At 38.6% G+C, this 18,742-nt stretch overlaps 4 protein-coding genes across 8 annotated transcripts in view; 3 read left to right on the forward strand and 1 right to left on the reverse strand.

Annotated features, from left to right (window-relative positions):
* The first annotated feature begins 232 nt into the window (after positions 1-232).
* zgc:112052 (protein C19orf12 homolog) lies at positions 233-1,879 on the forward strand. Of its 2 annotated transcripts, XM_053500624.1 has the most exons (3): positions 233-321; positions 547-712; positions 1,306-1,879. In XM_053500624.1, the coding sequence occupies exons 2-3, from the start codon at positions 553-555 to the stop codon at positions 1,569-1,571; spliced, it is 426 nt and encodes a 141-aa protein (XP_053356599.1). In that variant the 5' UTR covers positions 233-321; positions 547-552; the 3' UTR covers positions 1,572-1,879. The 2 variants fall into 2 exon arrangements, with proteins under 2 accessions (XP_053356599.1, XP_053356600.1); XM_053500625.1 differs by lacking the exon at positions 233-321 and having other exon boundaries at positions 582-722.
* A 1,731-nt stretch (positions 1,880-3,610) lies between these two features.
* Positions 3,611-6,412, reverse strand: LOC128527992 (cytochrome b-c1 complex subunit Rieske, mitochondrial-like). Its single transcript, XM_053500696.1, has 2 exons — positions 6,207-6,412; positions 3,611-4,290 (listed from the first exon to the last, which is right to left on the reverse strand). Exons 1-2 carry the CDS (start codon positions 6,367-6,369, stop codon positions 3,680-3,682), a joined length of 774 nt encoding a protein of 257 aa, XP_053356671.1. The 5' UTR covers positions 6,370-6,412; the 3' UTR covers positions 3,611-3,679.
* A 425-nt stretch (positions 6,413-6,837) lies between these two features.
* Positions 6,838-12,622, forward strand: rxylt1 (ribitol xylosyltransferase 1). Its single transcript, XM_053500061.1, has 6 exons — positions 6,838-7,039; positions 8,513-8,683; positions 9,279-9,381; positions 9,816-10,130; positions 11,174-11,344; positions 11,644-12,622. Exons 1-6 carry the CDS (start codon positions 6,895-6,897, stop codon positions 12,044-12,046), a joined length of 1,308 nt encoding a protein of 435 aa, XP_053356036.1. The 5' UTR covers positions 6,838-6,894; the 3' UTR covers positions 12,047-12,622.
* Positions 12,623-13,804: 1,182 nt separating this feature from the next.
* Positions 13,805-18,742, forward strand: part of srgap1a (SLIT-ROBO Rho GTPase activating protein 1a) — an 86,038-nt gene continuing 81,100 nt past the window's right edge. For 2 of the 4 annotated variants that reach the window (XM_053500059.1, XM_053500058.1), the window contains exon 1: positions 13,806-14,388. In XM_053500059.1, the coding sequence (XP_053356034.1) occupies positions 14,319-14,388 (70 nt within the window). In that variant the 5' untranslated portion in view covers positions 13,806-14,318. Of the gene's footprint in view, positions 14,389-18,742 lie in introns of all 4 variants that reach the window. The other 2 variants (XM_053500060.1, XM_053500057.1) reach the window with 2 other exon arrangements.

The raw sequence follows: 18,742 nt of genomic DNA on the forward strand, positions 1-18,742 counted from the left end.
ATTTCTGTTTGAGTTGAGCCTGAGCTCAATCCACTTACAGAATCATTGTGAAATATATATATAACTACGTATACTAAAACAGAATTTTGAAAAATAAGGATGTTTTAAACTACAGAAGTTATATTTTAGCTCAACATTTTAAATAATAATAGTATGAGACTTTTATTTTGAAATGAACTGTGCCAGCCTTCTGTCCTGCAGTCTTATGTCATGGTGCACAGTGCGCGTGCGTTACATTTATTTCCAGTGGTTGTTTTTATGTAGGGAGCTCGAGGCAATGTTTCCCTTTACAGATAAGTGTCTGAAGGTTTAATTTATAAAGTAAGTTTTTTTTATGTTTTATTACATAATTATTGTTCTGTTATTCTATGTAATTCTTACAAGCTCATTATTTTATAGCCCTGTATTAATTTATTATTGCTTACACTACTGTATATCATGTGTTCTTGAATAGTGTATTTATTCTTATGATTTATAATCTAATGAATGTAGATTGGAGGTCTGTAGTTTTAAACACAAATGAACTCTTTGTCTATGTGTACAAAGTCCAACATGTCTCCCAGAATTGATGACATCATGAAGCTGTGTTGTGAGTTATCTGCAAATCAGCAGATAAAGACTACAGTGAAGCATTCTGGGAAAGGAGCGATGACTGCTGGAGGACTCGCTTTTGCTGGAGGGTTGTTTGGCGGACCGCTTGGCATCGCTGTAGGCAAGTGGCAGTAGGTTGTATTAATGTGAATGTTGGAAAAAGGAATAAAACACGATGAGGCGTGCTGGTATAGAAAGAAAAATCCACGTTGAAATGATGTGGCTTGGTTTCAGGCAAAGGGCTTTATTTTAGCATTATGGCCTCGCATCTCAAAGGGTCTGGGTTCGATTCCTACCTTGGGACTTCGTGGTGGGTTTCCTCAGGGTTTTTTGTGCTACATTGCAAGGATTAGGTTAATTGGCATTCCCAAGTACAGGATAAAGTGGTATACAAGATGAATGAATGAATGAATGAATGACATATTGTGCTTTTATCCATTTATTCAGTTCAAACATTGAACATCCAAAGGCAGCATCCAATATATGAGCTGTAACCTACAGTTTCCTCAATAATCTTTGTTTCTCTCTCTCTCTCGAAGTTTAAAAGACAAAAGACACAACTGAGAAACTAGAAAGTGCCACTGACACTGGAGACTCCTTCCAATAAATGTTTAACAATCTATCTATTAGTGTTGATGTAGAGCTGGTGTTATAGAAAATACATTTTAGAATTAAAATCAATTGAGGTAAACGTTCTTTGTGCCTAATTAAAAGGCGGTGCTGTTGGAGGACTTCTGGGATGCTGGATGACAAGCGGTCAGTTCAAACCGCTTCCTCAGGTCATCATGGAAATGACACCAGAGCAGCAGCAGAAGCTCTACGAGAACGTCATGGACATCTTGGGCTCGATCGAGTGGACCGATGTAGCCCAGTTAATGGCCATAGTCACTGGAAGCGCATCACTTCAGCAGCAAGTCATTGCAGCTTTACTGAGTTACGTTCACAAAGAGCTTCAGGCTGAGGTTCATTATGTGGACTGAACCGGATGGACAGATCACTCCTGTGGACAACCTATTAAATGATAGACAATGTGCATGTTATTTAATTGAAGACTTTTATAGAACATATTTTAATAGGAACACTTGAAGAATGAATTGTGAGTGATGCACTACGTATTTGACAGATAATAAAGGAATAGAACTGTTGTCTGTTACGGGACAGCTGTGTTTTTAGCATCAACTTTTGTGAAATACTACTTAAATAATGTTCTCATAATGCTGTGATTTGTCACCGATTTTTAAATGTATTTATTTACTTCTCACAATTAAATCATGTCCTGTTACCACTTGCTGCATCGTTCCCTTGTGTTAAAAGTGAAGCCAGAGACATGCCTTGTCAAAGACATGCGATGGCAAGTCATCTTTAAAAACTGTTGGTCATGTAGCGAGTGCTTTTCTTTTTAAATTCCTAATTCTTAGTTTCCTCCACTTGCTTTGCTTCTGGGCTGTGCCTCCTGAGAATGCAAGGGATGGACATAAGGATAGAGAGAACTGTAAATGAAATTACATGTACTCGTTACCCCAACCCTGAAAAAGAATTGTATATCCTTTAAATTTTGGCAAATGTATCGTCTCATTATTATTTAAACATTTTAAAGAGTATTATTTTGGATTTGTGTGGAACCGAGTGGTTATTGGCTATAAGAAACGCTGTAGATTCCTGCAGCCGATCAGTGCCAGTTGTGTAAAGTGATTACACAGACTGACACGTACCCTAGATTCGAAGGGCATGTATTGTGCAAAATTGAAATTTTTATGATTTTTAGAAATGCAGTACAAATGTGTACAAAAAACTGAGAAGATAAACATTTCCTTTTTTGTTGCTGTTATAACCTCATATAAGAAGATGCTCTGCACCTGGTTGCGGCCTCAGCTGTTCGCAGATTGTTCCTTAGAACCTAACTAATAATTCTTTGTGGAAACTCCCGCAATCTTATGGAAACCACAAATATCCTCCTCAATTGTTTTTGTCTGGTTTTTTTCTATACCAAAGAAAATGCGCTTTTATGAATTACAGTACATATAGGAATAACATCTGGATTTTACATTCTAGCACTGCGAGAGATACAGCAGTACTGTACAGTATTTGGCTTTACCGTTACATTCTTTTTTTTTATAAGGTTATATATTAAACTTAAATTATAGTGTTTTGCGAGCCTGTTTGAGGGCATATTAAGGGTTTTAACTATAAAAATAAGCATTTATTTGACCACATCCCAAATTTGCAGGTGTTCTAGGAACATAACCCAAGTGAATTTCGGGGGTCGACTACATAAGGGACCTTTAATATCAAAAATGATATAATTCTTGTAGTCCAAGCAGGTATAAAGAGTAGATAAAATTTTTTTCCATTTAAATGAAAGTCCAAACTCTTTAAGTGATGTCAGCATTAAGATAAGAGCTCACCTTTAATGTCACAACATGCCAGATTTTTTGTTCTTCAGTACTATTTTTATCATCCAGCGTTGTTACTAAAAACACTGCAGATATATTAAGAGGAATCGTAAATAAAGGTTAAGTAAGTTTTAACTATTTATTTAATTTCTTTTCTAAATATTTTAATTGTTTTTATATGCAAAAAATATGAATATAGCATTGGGAGGCCAGATAAGATTATCAGCATTTACTTTATTTCTTATGCGAAAATTTGTATCACAAAACAAATTTCTGTCTTAAGAACTTGCCACCAAAAGGAATCACATTCGTAGTCCGATGCTTCACTGCATTTATAACTTCAACTGAGGCTCCATTTACTTCCTCATCCTCCATATTGAATTGTGATTTCCAAATTATCCCTTCTGCTGGTCAACATTTGGTAACATTATTATCTTACCAAGCTAGTGCAATGGAAAAAATATCAGACTTTGCATTTCAGTGATGCTTCTGTTCAAAGTCATCAGTAATTGTGTTACAGTCACGGTTCTGGGTGTAATAAACTTAAAGTTTCTTACTTATTTGTGTGCTTTTTGTGTGGGAACATTTAGTTTTCTTGTGCATAGAAAATACGAAAGACAATTGAGTGGTTTAAAATATTTATTTGTTTGGTTAGACACATTATTAATATGAGGTAATTAGGAAATGTCCCACATCTATCCAACAATCACAGTGTCTTCATCGGGAAACTCGTAGTACGGCACCTCTAAGTTGAGGGGTGCGGGTCCCTTCCTGATCCTCCCGGAGGCGTCGTAATGCGAGCCGTGACACGGGCAGTAGTAACCGCCGTATTCCCCGGCGTTCGCGATAGGAACGCAGCCGAGATGGGTGCACACCCCGATGACGATGACCCAGGATGGTTTGGTGACTCGATCTTTGTCGTGCTGTGGGTCACGAAGCTCCGAGAGATCCACGTTTGCCTCGGCTGCGATCTCCTTCTCGGTTCTGTGGCGAACGAACAGGGGCTTTCCTCTCCACTTAAATGTCATGTTCTTCCCCTCTGGAATGTCGCTCAGCTTGATCTCAATTTTGGACAAGGCCAGGACGTCTGCAGAGGCGCTCATGGACGAGACAAACTGAGTCACTGCTGTCTTGGCGGCATAAACCCCGACCACAGCAGCGGAGCCCGTGACCAGGTATGAGAAAGCCCTGCGAGCCTCGCTGCTCTCTTGTGAGGACTTGGTAGGATCATGTACCTCGGTACGGCGGTAGTCGGAAAAGTCAGGGATCCTGATATCGGTGTGGGCAAAACGCACCTCAACATCACCTAAAAGAAAATCAAGAACAATAATAATAAATGTTATGTGAACAAGATATAAGCATTACTCTATGTTCATATTAACCACTGACTGAGTGACAGGTGATCATTCAGTTCACTCTTTTATCTGATTCTGCTGCCCACTCCAGTACTTATACTTTGTAGTGTTTAAGCTTTACAACACTGAGCGTACACTTAGGATGTTTTAAATCTTGATGTCTTGAGTTGATGTTTTGAGGTGTTGCTTCACTTGTCTTCTTTCTCATGCTGCCTTCTGTTTTCTGATCTGCACCTGTCCACTTTCCAATAAAACACCCCATGACATGATGTTGTCACCCCCATGCTTCATGGGTGGGATGGTGTTTTTCGTATTAACAACAGAGCACTTATGGGCTCATCTCACAAAAGAACACTCCTTTTAAAAGTAGCTGGTCACCTAAAAACTTTAATCTGGCTATTTTTTGGGGGGCGGGGCAGTGGTGGCTCAAATGGTTAAGGATCCTTGTTACTAATCAAAAGGTCATGGGTTCAAACCCCCACATTGCCAAACTGGAATATGCAAAAATAATAATAATTTCACTGTGCTGTATAGTACATGTGATAAATAATTGAATCTTGATGCTTCTCCTTTGTGAGAAAGCCTTTTAAGCCATTGAGGTGAAGGACTCTTGGGGTCTAGTTAAAAATTTCGAAGCAAAGTCTGTCCTTCTTGTTTGTTTCTTATCATTCCTGAACAGGGCATTGTCTTTGTGGTTGCACAATTTAAATATTTACATACAATTGAGAGTAGATATGCATGAGATATCATGAGTTGTTCGGAATTTGCTCTTAAGAAGGAATTAAATTTGGGCAAGGGCAAACAGATGCTTAAATACTAAAGATTTTAATGTGTGTTACATTATCAAAAATTGTGCATGTTAAAAGTCTCGTTACTTAAGTAACTGTCTTTCTTAGTGAGTGAATCAGTTCAATTAGTCATCAATTAGTCTAAAACCGACTCATCACACGTCACTCAAAACACCACGAGCACTAAATATTGTCGAAAATTGCATGCATTAGAAGCTGCACACGCCCACGTGCTCGCAGCCATTTAACCCAGGCACTCACAGTCAAGAGTTTTTAAAACTTTGGAGGCATTTAAAGCGGTAACAACATTGCCATTTCATTATAATCCTACAGGAGGTACACTCTGTACTATTTACACTAGCAAGAAATTAAAATTATGGTGAATGACAGATTTGTGCTGCTCAGTTAAATGTTAAACTCTTGTATTTAAGGTTAATGCATATTTAATGCGGCACATGGTTCTTAAGTGAGAAAACTAATGTCAAAGGTTACAACTGTAACAAAATCAGGGAAAATGAAATATTGAATCAGGATATTTATAGAATCACAATTTAAATGGAATCAGCACAGGGGTATTGTGATAACATTGTATTGGGTCATTACTTGTGATTCCAACCGCTATTAAACACCCCCAAAAAGATTCACTTCTAGTTAACTCCTAATTATAACATCTGGACAATCAGATACAGTACATACATTTGTTTAATCTTCCAGAATGTTCAGAGAGTCACGATTATACATGTAAACTTTTGGCCCATTGGAATTATGATATGATATATATAAAAGTTGAAATCAATCATTTAAAAAAAATCCCTCTGAAACAGGATCAGCAGACACCATAACTGATTTCCCCAAAACAATGAATGATCACATAACCTCTAGCCTCTGTGCATGTAAACTGATTTGGTTTGTAATAAACCAGACTAAAATCTGGCCTTGTTTCTGGTCTATATGCAGACTTTTACAAGCATTTGAGCACACCACACAAAGACAAACCTGACACGCTACGGCAGGAGAGCAGAGCTGTGTTATTTCAGGCTCATAAAATAAACCAGCTGAGCAGTTACACGTACACGTACCATGGAGAAGACCAGAGGTAGACTGACTTCTGCTCGATTTTCTCTGATTCACCAAGGCATCTCCAACAGCAGGAGCTAAAGCCGTCAAAGGTCTGGATAAAATAAAATTAGTTGCGTTCAAGTAAGGGTACAAACACCCGGAACGACCGACCAAGGACACCATCTTCGCTTCTACAAGTTGAAAATTTCGGTCAACTGGTAAGGGCTTTCCGCATCACGCCGGCTTACAGGACACCTCATCGAAAGCCTGATCATATATCGATAGAAAATTTACAGTATTAAACTTTTACATTTTTAATATATCTTCCATGTTGATAGACACGTTTAAAACTATTATTTAATTTCCGTTTTGTGCACATAATATTTTGGGTTTAAAATGTGTATAGTTATTATATTTAGGCAATACAGTGGACACCTAAATGATTTCAGCTCTTGGGTCCCTTCGCACAGCCACTCAATATATAAACACTGCTATTATTTTCCCCAACGCATTCCAGAAAATCCCGCCCACTCATACATGATTGGTTGGTCGCGTTCATTCTCCGGTATCATTGGCTGTGGGTTCGTGCATTAAGGACTCGAGTGCGAGTCCTTTATAAGAAAGCGTACAGAAGGCGGTGCTTGGCGGAATGCGGGTGGGAAGCAATAAGGTCTTAGCACAGGATGGCAGCTCAACATCTTTATAATAATGAGATTAATTCGTAGAAAGATAGCGATAATTGTAGTTTTGGCGTATGTGGTGTTTTCATTGTACGCTGCATACAATGTGTTTTTCAATAAGAAGGTTATTACTCGCGTGCACAGGGTGGTGAAAAAGGGATCTGCACCTGCAGGTAGGTAATAACTGTAATAAGCTCGCTAGCATGCTAAAGTCATCATACAGACCAGATGGCTTGTGAAGTAGAAATGCAGACTCATTTGTAGGAAATCGGGTTAAAAATGTCTGCGCATGTTAAAAAACTATGGATTATTTAATATACTGTGTGTATATTAGTTTTTGTTTTTATTATTATATAAGATGATGGTGAATTTGATTCGGCTCTATGATTCGACTCTTTCATTGATTTGGCTCTTTGATTCGACTCTTTTAGGTGAACACCGAGCCAACTCTCCTATGTGTATAATAATAATAATAATAATGAAAATAATAATAATTTTCTATAAGTAATGCTCTTATAAAATAACATGCATTTAAAAAGACTTTAATAGACAGTAAATCTGGGATGTTTTTGGATCCTGCTGTTGTTCAGGTGGTCAAGGTGAGTGAAAAATAAGTCGCACGCTGGCTGTAGAGTTCCCTCCAGCTTTCAGATTCCCGCATTATAAAAATGTTTTTAGACTGAGCTGCGAGCCACGAATGCACTGCTGTTAAAGTTACCTTTTTCATCAGAAGTGAATCTTCGTCCTCGTATGGGCTGCTTTCAGGGGACCAATCAGTTGAAAGTCTGATGGAGCAAAATCAAGACTATGGAGAGGATGTTAAACTACCTCAAAATGAATTTTTCTTCCCTCCCCGTCATTGGGGGGCTCCCACATTAAGGCTACTACTACCACTCAGTCGGAAGGGCCGAAGACTATCACGTGTTTCCTCCGAACCGTCTAACGCCAGCCGACTGCATCTTTTGCATTTTGCTTTCTCATCACCAGAAACGATTATCTTTAAGAAACTTTCACCTTCCTTAAACTATCGATCCAATTTTGTTTGCAGATATCTGAACCAGGTGCAAATCACAAGAGGGGCATTTACATTTTGCTTACACCACAGTTACAAATTAACTGATGTAACACGGGTATTTGACTGCGGAGACAGTAGCTTTGAGTGTAAAGCGCTGATAAAACAGTGCAGCCAACCGAAGATTTAATTTAACCGGAGTGTGGATAATTGATGACTTACCTTAATATATGCATTATATAAAGAAAGCAACATATTACATGACAGATCAGTTTTCAGATGAAAACAACCAAACAAAACGAAAAAAAAAAAAAACTAGTGTAGGCCCCCGGGTTTTGCATGAAAATAGAAAGGAAGTGTCAAAGTTACCAGAAGGCATATTCTCTAGCACACTCAGTAGAACCTAACAGCCGTTTTACATAAAAAAAATCTGTATTTCACACTATTGATTATGTAAACCAGTTGTTAGGTTTTACTGAGCATGCTGGAGAATGAGTTCTTCTGGTAACTTTGTCACACCTGCTCCCTTCTGTTTTTATACAACACCCAGGAGCCTATACACATTTCCATCCGAAAACTGGTCTGTCTGGTCTGTAATGTTATTTATTTATTGAGTAACTTCTCACACTTGTAGATCATCCCAGAGCAGAGGAGGAAGAATGGAACCCGTGGGAGGAGGACGAGCGTGCAGACTCCATCTCTGTCCTGCAGAAACGGAGAGAGGCTTTTAGTTCGTATCAGGAGCGCATTGCAAAAAGCAGACCCAAAAGATATAAAGTTCAAATCTGGGGAAAAGCAGCTATAGGTGAGTGTCTGGTTATATTATATAACCGCAATCACAGTGATGGAGGTGATTAATTCTGTGTAAAGAGTGACTTGCCTAAGACGATACCCTATAATTATGTGGACACCTGATTAGCACAGTCGTATGTAATTGTTGAATGTTGCATTCCCTGTCCTGGCATAACAACCTCCAGGGTTTTCAGGATTATTTTCTACCTGATTTAGGAGTGTGGCGTTGTGGTGTTTTACTCCAACCTTCATAAATCATGTCTTCATGCTCCTTGCTTTGTGCATGGGTATACAAATACATTTTATACATTTGTGTGCTTTGAGGCAGTTGATGTTCAATAAAACACATTTACATTTATGGATCAATAAAACAGGTACTAATACTTTTGCAAGGCACTGTCCGCAAATTTCTGACTAATGTGAATTCTCTATGATAAACTGCAGCCTTTTTGCAATTAGATAATCGGCACAGGTCCATTTTGCGATTTCATTATTTTTGATTAATTGTGCAACTCTAATGAAAACACTTAAAATGTATCTTAAAGTTTGAGCTGAATAGAACAATATTGTTACAGAATATCTTTTTTTCCTTTTTTTTTTGGTGCTAGGACTTTACTTGTGGGAACACATTTTAGAGGGACCTTTAAACCCCACGGATAAGACGGGTCAGTGGAGGGAAGGAGAGATTCAGTCGGGGAAGATCAATTTCAGGTGAGCTATTGAAAGGATCAGGTCAGTCATGCTCTGTGTGTTGTGAACCATGTGTGTGCAAAGATTTTCACTCATAGTATGTTAGTTTAGGTTTAATTTATTTAATAAATAGCTTCACCATATGTATTTGGGGGTGTAGTTTGTGCAAAAGAGTATGGGATTTATCATCCCTTGTTTACAGCTGTGTAGATGCACATGAGATACTTGAGATTCTTACGCACAAATGTAGCACTTGTTCTACACATGCTTTTATTTATGAGACCACAGATGTTTTAAAAACAGCTGTATCTTAATACAAATACAATAGTGAATAGTAAGAAAGGGAAAATCAAAAAGAATTTCTGTTTTTAAATAAAATATCAAAACCCTTATATTGATTCAGCTTTCACAAGACCTAGAGTAAAAAAAAAAGCTTCTCCTTGCATTTCTTCCAGTTTCTACACAGGTCCAGCAGTGGTGCAGGGTCACATCCCTCTGGACACGGACAGCGTGGTGCTGGTGTTGAATGGTCGCGAACAACAGAAGATCTCCTATTCTGTCCAGTGGCTACAGCACGTGCAGACTCTAGTGCAGGCTCACACCCTCTCCAAAGTGGCTGTGGTCTTACTGGGCAGTGAGCAGTGCACTAATGAGTGGATCAACCCCTATCTGAAGAGATCTGGAGGCTTCGTGGATCTGCTGTTCCTTGTTTATGACAGTCCCTGGGTGAACGACAAGGACGTCTTCCAGTGGCCTCTTGGCGTAGCCACGTATGAGCTTGTCTTCTGGTTTTATTTGTGTTGTATTACTGTAGGAAGTTATTTATTATTACTTTTTACCCATATTGGTTTTAAAGTGTTTACATGCTTAGATTTTCATTATTCTCTCAACCAGAAACGCAAATACGATGGTGAGTCAAAAATGATCCGGTTATATTAAAATCTTCTGTTTGTCTCATCTGCATTTCTGTTCAAGGCTACTGGCTACATGTTGCATCAGTTAATTTGTAACTGAGCATAAACCTGGTGCCGTTATTTATTGCAGACTTTGTGTGTGCAATATAGAGAAAGTGTTTTGTTTTTGAAGAAGTGTGCAAGAATGGATAGATAAGTTCAAGGAAGGTCTAATAAGTGTTAGCCATCAAGAAGGAACCAGGTACCCATCAGTTGATGGCAATAAATGCACGTCCATACACTACGAGGATTAATTTCTGATGAAGAAATGGACACAGCGGTGCATTCATGGCTTGCAGCTCAGCCCAAAACATATTTTAATAAGGGTATACATAAGCTTGTTGACAGATGGACAGTGTATTAAAAAGCAAGTTAATTATATAAGATTATGTAAAAAAATTATGTATTTGTCTTTTCTAAAAGTAAATTAGAACAAATTCTTCAGCCAGAGTGAGGTTAATTTATGACTCACCCTTGTATATGAACTTTTTTTGACTGCAGAGCTATATTTAGGTATTCTGAACTGGAACGCCTGTAGATGATCTACTCAATTAAAATGATACAAGAAGCAAGGACTGTTAATTAACACACACACAGATCTTGCACGTGGCTTCGGATAGTGAAACTCAACTGTTATTCTTTTTAACATTAACAGTTTATTATTAAAAGTTTAACCTAGCTCATTCAATCAGACAGAAATTCAAATTGAAGTGTAAACATGTTTTTATTCCAATTCAGCTATTAGTCAAATGATTAATAGATTATGAAGCTGTTGTCGTATGAAAATGTATTTAATGACTCTTTTAATATTTAAACTGGTTCCATTTGTATTTTATTTATTTTTTCCTTCTGGTCAATAGGTATAGACACTTCCCAGTTGTAACACCCAATACACAGATGGTAAGCTCTGTGCGACCGTACGTCTGCAACTTCCTCGGCACGGTCTACAAGAACTCCTCCCGGGAAAGTCTCATGGGCATCTTAAAGCAGAACGGCTTGGAGAAACAATGTCTCACGAATGCTCGGGAGAAGTATGAGTTTTTTTTTGTTGTTCATTCGTGGTTAAGGCAGAATGTCTACACAGCATTCATCAGAATAAAATAGCACTGAAACATACTGTGCATTTTTTTTTTATTTATTTTTTATTTTTTTATATATATATATTAACTAGAAATTGATCCCTTGCGTTTAAAATAATTTTCCATCACAGCTAGTTTACATTTAGGTAGCTTGTTCTTTCAGTTTGCATATTTTCCACAGACAACAACCAGCCTGTATTCCCAACATAATTGTATCCAAGGTGACATGATGATTCCTCCCTCTCTCTCAGGTGGCTTCCTCAGGAGACGGCAGAGACCTCCAGGCAGTACCAGATGGCTCTGGCTCAGAGCGACTTGACCCTATGCCCAGTTGGAGTAAACACCGAGTGCTACCGCCTCTACGAAGCCTGCGCCTATGGCTCTGTGCCCGTTGTGGAGGACGTCCTGACTACGGGAGCCTGTGCCAATGGCCGAAGCTCTCCTCTTCGGCTGCTCAAAGATGCAGGGGCGCCCTTCATCTTCCTCAAGGACTGGAAGGAGTTGCCAGCCATCCTGGAGAAGGAGAGGGTGATGACGCAGGCCGAGAAGACCGAGAGGAGAATGAGGCTGCTGGAGTGGTACACTGGATTCCGTCAGCAGATGAAGGACAAATTCACGGAAGTGCTGGAGGAGTCATTTTTTAAACTGAACTAGGAAGCGATACCTGATCAAATTCAGAGCAGAACTACTGTATGTTAGCCGATGATTAAACTTAACATGTTGGGGGTAAACTTCTGTAACTGTTCATTCAATGCACCAATCCAGTTTCTGTACAATATCAGTCTCAAAGCACTTAAACATTTCTTCATAATGATCAGATAATAACATATTTACTGTAACTCGAGCTCTTCAAGACTTATGTGAAATCTCACAAGCATGATATTATCAAGCATGAAGACATTTACATTATTTGTGTTTTATCCTTCAACAGTATTGGCTTACTACACTTTGTTGGAAAGGTTCATCCCTAATTGCAAACCACTACTTGTTTACAAGACCTTATTTATTGTATTTTTTTATGTTAACTTGTCTTTGCCCTCGAATTTCAGTAAAATTCATCTTTTGCCTCATTGGCTGCTGGGAAATTGCATGCATTATGTTTATTTTTACCCTTAAATTGTATTTTTATGGTACTTTATGGTTTTGGTTGACATTGTGTTTTCTGTAACGTATTCATCATTTGACTCACCTCAGTGCAATAGAATTAAAAGAATGTAACCTTTAATTAAATTATTTCTTCATTATGTCATGTTAAGTTCAGAGGACAGAGTTTATTTATTTATTGATTATTACTGTTTTGTAGCCAGTACTGCATTTGGTTTATAACACACTTAACCCTAAGTGACATCATCTAATGTCCTGCAATGAACTGATGTTCCACTTTTTATGTGTCCCTGACTCACATTTGGTGTTCTAGATCCATGGAAACCCTGACCAGGATCAGGATAATTGAATAAATTAATGAGCCCTAATAATGATGATGGTGCTAAAACAAACTGCATTTTTTAAACTAGAAAATGATGAGGCAACACAGTGACTTAGGGGTTAGCCCTGTTGCCTTGCAACTCCAGGGTCCGGGTTCGATTATCCCCACCACGGGTCTGTATGCATGGGGTTTGTATGTGCTCCCCATGATTAATGGGTTTCCTCCAGATGCTACGGTTTCCGCCCACAGTCCAAAAGCATGCAAATTAGGCTAAATGGCATTCCCAGATTTCCTGTAGTGTGTGTGCTCTGCAATGAATTGGCACCTGGCATTGTGTCCCAAGTCTCCTGCGATAAGCTCCAGGCCCCTGCGACCCTGTACACAGAATGAAGTGGTATACATTATAAGTAAGTAAAAAATAGGCTGTATGCATATTCTTAATATTATAATTATGCATATACTTAAGATTGACTGTAGTGCCTTAATATTGATGTAATGACTTCCATTGACCAGTAGATGGCAGTGCATGAACCTGCTCTATTGAAGAGGTCATACTGTTGGGAAAAAATATTTTCCCTGAAGAATAACGCTTAATAAAGAATAAATAGTTAACTCATATTATGCACGTTCATGTGTGTCCCCTTTAGCTCCTTTAGATAAATAATATTTTGAAATGGTGTGGGTTTTTTTGAACAGCCGGGTCGAATCCCAGGGAGATAAAAGTTTTTGCATGTCAAGGGGAAACCGTGCCTGGGTGTTCATGAGTGCTTCCGCCCGCGTGCTGCGCTAAGGAGGTGTTGCCAAATTGTTGTAATTCACTCTCAGATTAATCTCAAAGTTCTCCTTAATATATAAATCAGTATAAACCCGAAAATATTATGCGTACCATAGAATTTGTTTTCCGTCATGTTTGTTGTGTGTTAGACGACTTTTGAATTGGATCGGCTCGGAGGATTTGATTCCAATATGGCAACCTGGTAACTCCAATCCCTCCCCGTTCCTACAGAATCTCTAACAGATGCGCTCAAATCTGCGGATCCACTAGGACTAAGTCGAGCTAAGGCAAGGATCCTGCTGGATCACATATACAAATTATCAACAGGTCAGTGCCTGAGGGAGTAACTTATCTATGTGAAGGACGAATTATAGAGATGGACAGGTAGTTGAGTTAGTTAACTTAACTGGATCCCTGGCTGTATGGTTTAGAGCTGGAAACTCGGACGGTTGCTCTTCTCTCCTGCTGATGGTGGATCCCCTGCAGCTTAGACACACCGCAGACCCAGACGTTACTGCAACCCGATCCCAAGCGCTGCCACGACTGTCCCTGTGTGTGTGTGTTTTGTTCCCAGTTTCCATCCGAAGAAGTTGAAAAGCTCCGGGATGCCTTCGATCTGAATGTGAACTTCTTTCTTTTTTTTTGTTGGATCTTCCTCTGTTTACAAAGAAAGCCACTTAGCAACTCGTCTATCGGCTCTACACGGAGCAGATCAGGGCTGGAAAATGTCGCATCCTCCTGCCAAATTTAAAAAGGATAAAGAGATCATCACGGAATATGAGAGTCAAGTCAAAGGTAAGGGATGGAAAAGAAAGAAAGAAAAGTTATACAGGATTTTGAGCTTGTTTACCAATTGGTTACATATCTGTTTATTTTAGCTTAGGGAACTCAGAACAAAAATAAAAGTTGTCTTTATTAATGAGATCTGTGTTTTCGCCGAAATCTGGAACACAGCTGACCAATTTCTTGTGAGCGATTCCTAGGCGTCCAATTAGGAAGTTGCTCATTTGCATAATTCCCGTCATGCTTAGCAAACGTATGAGATTCTGCACATTTTTGTCCAGTTTGAAAATAACAATTGTCCTGTTTTTAATTTTTGGGGATGTTTTAGCCGCCTTGGAAAAAAACTATTTATATCCGCTTTAACCATCTACTGTGTGATTGTGTGTGTATATATAAAATATTTAGTGTGTGCGCGCGCATATATAAGAGAGGGTTTTGTTGTGGCTTAGTGGTTAATGCTGTAGACTAGAGTAGCTGTGCACCTCCAGGGTGTTGGTTCGAAACCCACCTTGGGATCTGTGTGCATGGAGTTTTCCTGTTCTCCTCGTGCTTGGTGGGTTTCCTCCCAGTACTCTGGTTTCCTTCCACAGTCCAAAGATATGAAGATTAGCCTAGTAGGAAGTCCCAAATTGCTCATGGTGTGTACATGGGCATGTTAGTATGTGTGTGTGATGGATAGTTTTTTGTTTTTACCACATGACCACATGTTTTTACCACATTACCTCTTTATCATGGTTTAAAAAAGATCCATTACCTCAATTTAAAACTCCCTCCATTCCTCCTTTCACACAAGTGTTGTTCTCTGATGTAATAAATTCCCAGCAATCTTATTTATTATGCAAGTTTGAATTTTTCTTTCCAGTATTGTTAACATAAATAGCTACTAAAACTTCCTAGTCATGCTTTTCTGCCTATTTCCTCTTGTATCTAGGGAAGTAAGCAGCTGCTGGCATTTACTAACTCTACTCTAGGGATTTGGCCTTAACCCATGCATGACACATTTATTATTCATGCTTCTATAGAAGAGCGAGAGAGCGTTAGAGAAGAGTTGGAGAGATGTGCGGTTATAAGTTGGTGTTACTCAGCAGTCATATGGCAGGAATGTGCCAGTGATGACTAAGGCTTTAATCAGCAGTCATGCTCAGTTATTCACGCAGCAGCTTATTAGAGATGCACAGCCAGCCACACAATGCTGTAATGGCACTACTAGTCTAAGGTCAGCATGCCTTACTGCACAACTGTAGAAAAATACTACTGTAACTTTTTGTAAAGTTAATACTGCACTACAGAAGGACTTTTTTCCCCTGGTTGGCCAGCACTGGTAGGCAATACAAACACCAACTGCCAATACAATCAGAGGAGTTTGTTTGTTGAAATATAGGGTGCAAATAATTTCCGAGTGTACTAATGGGGTACCAGGAAACTGCTTATGTGAAAAAACTTTAAAAAAAAAAGCTGTTATTAGAAAATATTAAAAAGTGCACAGATGGAATTACTATCACAACCATGTAACAGCCCGTGCCAAACTGTTGTATTTCTTTTCAGCACCTCAGTAATATTTAATTTATTATACAACAATTAGTTTCAAACAAGTGATCTGATTACTCGGTCACGGAAGCACTTTCAGCCGGACATGACACATGATAATTGATAATGGTATGTCATCTTTAACAGCACATTTTCTCCATAATAACTGCTTCTACGTCGCTCTGAATCGGACCATCTAAACCATCAACTTTGTTTTGTTGACGTCTAAGGAGAGCAACAAAGCTAACTAGAATCTAACAGGAGGGTGAATCCTCAATTATTCTCTAACCCTTGATCAAAGGCACTAGGAGGAATTGCACACTAGCCTTCCATTTAACAATATTTGGGATTTGGCCCTGGAACCCGGCAGTTAACGTAGCTGATGTTCTAAACCGGAAATGGAAATGTAAAGAGATTAATTCCTATGAAATGTAAAGAGATTAATTCCTATGAAATGTAAAGAGATTAATTCCTATGCATTACTGTTCAGCACAACAGGACTCCCGTTAATGTGATATTGCTTAAATTAATGGCACATCATGCTTTTACACATAGTTTATAGTCACGTTTAATGCCTGCATTTATTTTTAAAAATAACAGTAATCATTACTACTTACATTTTAGTAGCTATAAACATGCATTCCCTTAATCAGCTCCAGTTTTCTTATCTCTTGATATAATGAGGCATTTAAAAAGTATAGCGTCATGCTACAGAAAAGCCTGAAGGCACAAGGTCCACTATTCGAAGCCTTCTTGTGGTAGAGACTGAGATTTTTTTTTTTTTATTCAATAATTTCATTTTGCATCTTTTTTTCCCCCACCACTTTTGACCATGCGGTCATCTTTGCATTGCAAATAATCTTTAACTTTTGTCCAGTTGCTTGGTTGTGGTTTGTTTACCTGGTGTCACCTTCTGTTTTTTCTCAGAATATATTGGCACAGAGAGATCCTGGTGTGTGAGTCATTAACAGTTTGGTAATAAATATGATAACAGAGATCCTGCAACTTGGGGGCAGCCAAGGCGATGGCTGGAATGCGTCTCTATCAGCTTGTGTCTGAGAAGTCATGGCCAGAGTGGTGGTGGTTGGATCTCAAACCCATAATCCTGACTTAAAGGTCCCATATTTTACTATTTCTTTAACAAGTTAAGACAGGTCCCAGAGATCTCCTAAAGTGTGCTTGTTTCGTTTTTTTTAAATACCCCTCAGATATAACTCATACTCTCCTTTCAAACAGAGAAAATGAGAGCTGAACAGCAAGCTGGGGGAGGGGATTCATATGTGAGGTCACAATAGGCAAAACAGTTATTTGGTTCCTATAAATGGACAAAAAGCATAGTTTTTTTTCCTCATGTTTTTTGTTTGACTACACACTGCAGACCATCTGACTGTCTAAAAGGCCCAAATAGGTACCTTTTAATCTCAAGTTTCTGTGACATGAACATTCGAGGCTTACATTATATCTTATAGTGAATGGGAACTTTTGCACATTGTTGCCTAAAGTATGCTGGGCCATTACTGTTAGTCATGCAACATTTCCCAGAACTTATAGTGAATTCATAATTGAGATTTGTTTGAAGGATATGCCCTTTACCATACACTTCCCATTTCTCTCGATTCATCCGGTTTTACGTTTTATTTGGTCTTAGTGCTTTGTCTTTTGCATGCAGAACTGGGTTCTAAGGGACGTTCAGGTGGGAGAGGTCAAATAAAAATTTGTATTAACCTGCACAACCATACACAGTATGATATGCTTATATGACTGTCAGTGACATAAAAGACAAAATAGGAAAATTTCACAAGAGAATACTATTAAACTATTACAAAAGTAATTTTTTTTAATGAAAATACATTAGAATATAATTCATATTAAAATAATCTGAAATATATGTTGTAATAAATATAAATATATATGTTGCACAGAATGCACAATGTGTTACTGAGAAATTCATTTAAAAATATATATATAAAAAAGTTGTCTGGTCAGTCCGGGTCACTGAGCTTTAGGAACATCGGTATACTGTATATCCTGCTTCATCAGCACAAAGCGGATATCAATCACACGGACTGTACGTGACTACAATAGGAAGGAAAAAGAGTTAAACTTAGCCTTTAATATAAGTCTGTATCCTTGTTACTGTTTGCTGACAGCTGGCAAAGGTGTCAGGGGAGCTGACACAACAGTTCGCAAATGTCAGCCGGTATAAATGCAGTTCTGCTCCATGTTGTTTACGAGCAAGCTTGAGAACATTTAAAAATGATGCACCATTTTAAGCATGTCTTAATTCTGTCATAATATTTAAACAAATGCGCATCTGGTAACTCTTATAGATTTTCAAATAAGTTTGTGACTGAAGCTTGGTAAATGCTCTACATCAGATTTTTAAACAAATCCCTTTCAGACCGCGAAAGACAGACGGACGGAGAAAGTTGAACACTGATGGAATAAAACTTTTGCGATCCAGAGTATTGTTTAATAAATAAATGATATCTCGCAGAATAATTAGAGAGGGTGTGATTAGGTTTTGTATACAGTAGGTGATTCACTCTCCTTCTCCTAAGTGCCGGAGAAGTGAGGTCATGTGGGTACATGTGGTCTCTGGACTAGCTGAGTGAAGTGCTATACTCCTTGTCGCCATTTCATTTGTCACTGTGGGCCACGACTCGTCAGCTCTCTGTCATCCTGCCCCCGAGTCTACACCCCCCCCCCCCTCCCCCGGTCGTCGGCTCACATCTGCGCCCGCAACCTTCATACACACTGCTTTCCAGTAAGATTAAACAATACAGACACTATTTATTTATTTATTTATTTAAGCTGTCTGAATTTTCTGCAGAACTAA

Source organism: Clarias gariepinus, chromosome 7 (assembly GCF_024256425.1).
Source record: "Clarias gariepinus isolate MV-2021 ecotype Netherlands chromosome 7, CGAR_prim_01v2, whole genome shotgun sequence".
Taxonomy (NCBI): domain Eukaryota; kingdom Metazoa; phylum Chordata; class Actinopteri; order Siluriformes; family Clariidae; genus Clarias; species Clarias gariepinus.

What these genes read in the sequence shown, in the direction of transcription:
- zgc:112052 (XM_053500624.1), top strand. Translation starts at nt 553, where the DNA reads ATGTCTCCCAGAATTGATGACATCATGAAGCTGTGTTGTGAGTTATCT. An exon ending in ACCGCTTGGCATCGCTGTAG is followed by an intron (nt 713 to 1,305) that starts GCAAGTGGCAGT and finishes CCTAATTAAAAG; the next exon opens with GCGGTGCTGTTGGAGGACTT.
- rxylt1 (XM_053500061.1), top strand. Translation starts at nt 6,895, where the DNA reads ATGAGATTAATTCGTAGAAAGATAGCGATAATTGTAGTTTTGGCGTAT. An exon ending in AAAGGGATCTGCACCTGCAG is followed by an intron (nt 7,040 to 8,512) that starts GTAGGTAATAAC and finishes TCACACTTGTAG; the next exon opens with ATCATCCCAGAGCAGAGGAG. An exon ending in TCGGGGAAGATCAATTTCAG is followed by an intron (nt 9,382 to 9,815) that starts GTGAGCTATTGA and finishes CATTTCTTCCAG; the next exon opens with TTTCTACACAGGTCCAGCAG.
- LOC128527992 (XM_053500696.1), bottom strand. Translation starts at nt 6,369, where the DNA reads ATGGTGTCCTTGGTCGGTCGTTCCGGGTGTTTGTACCCTTACTTGAAC. An exon ending in TACCTCTGGTCTTCTCCATG is followed by an intron (nt 4,291 to 6,206) that starts GTACGTGTACGT and finishes ATTTTCTTTTAG; the next exon opens with GTGATGTTGAGGTGCGTTTT.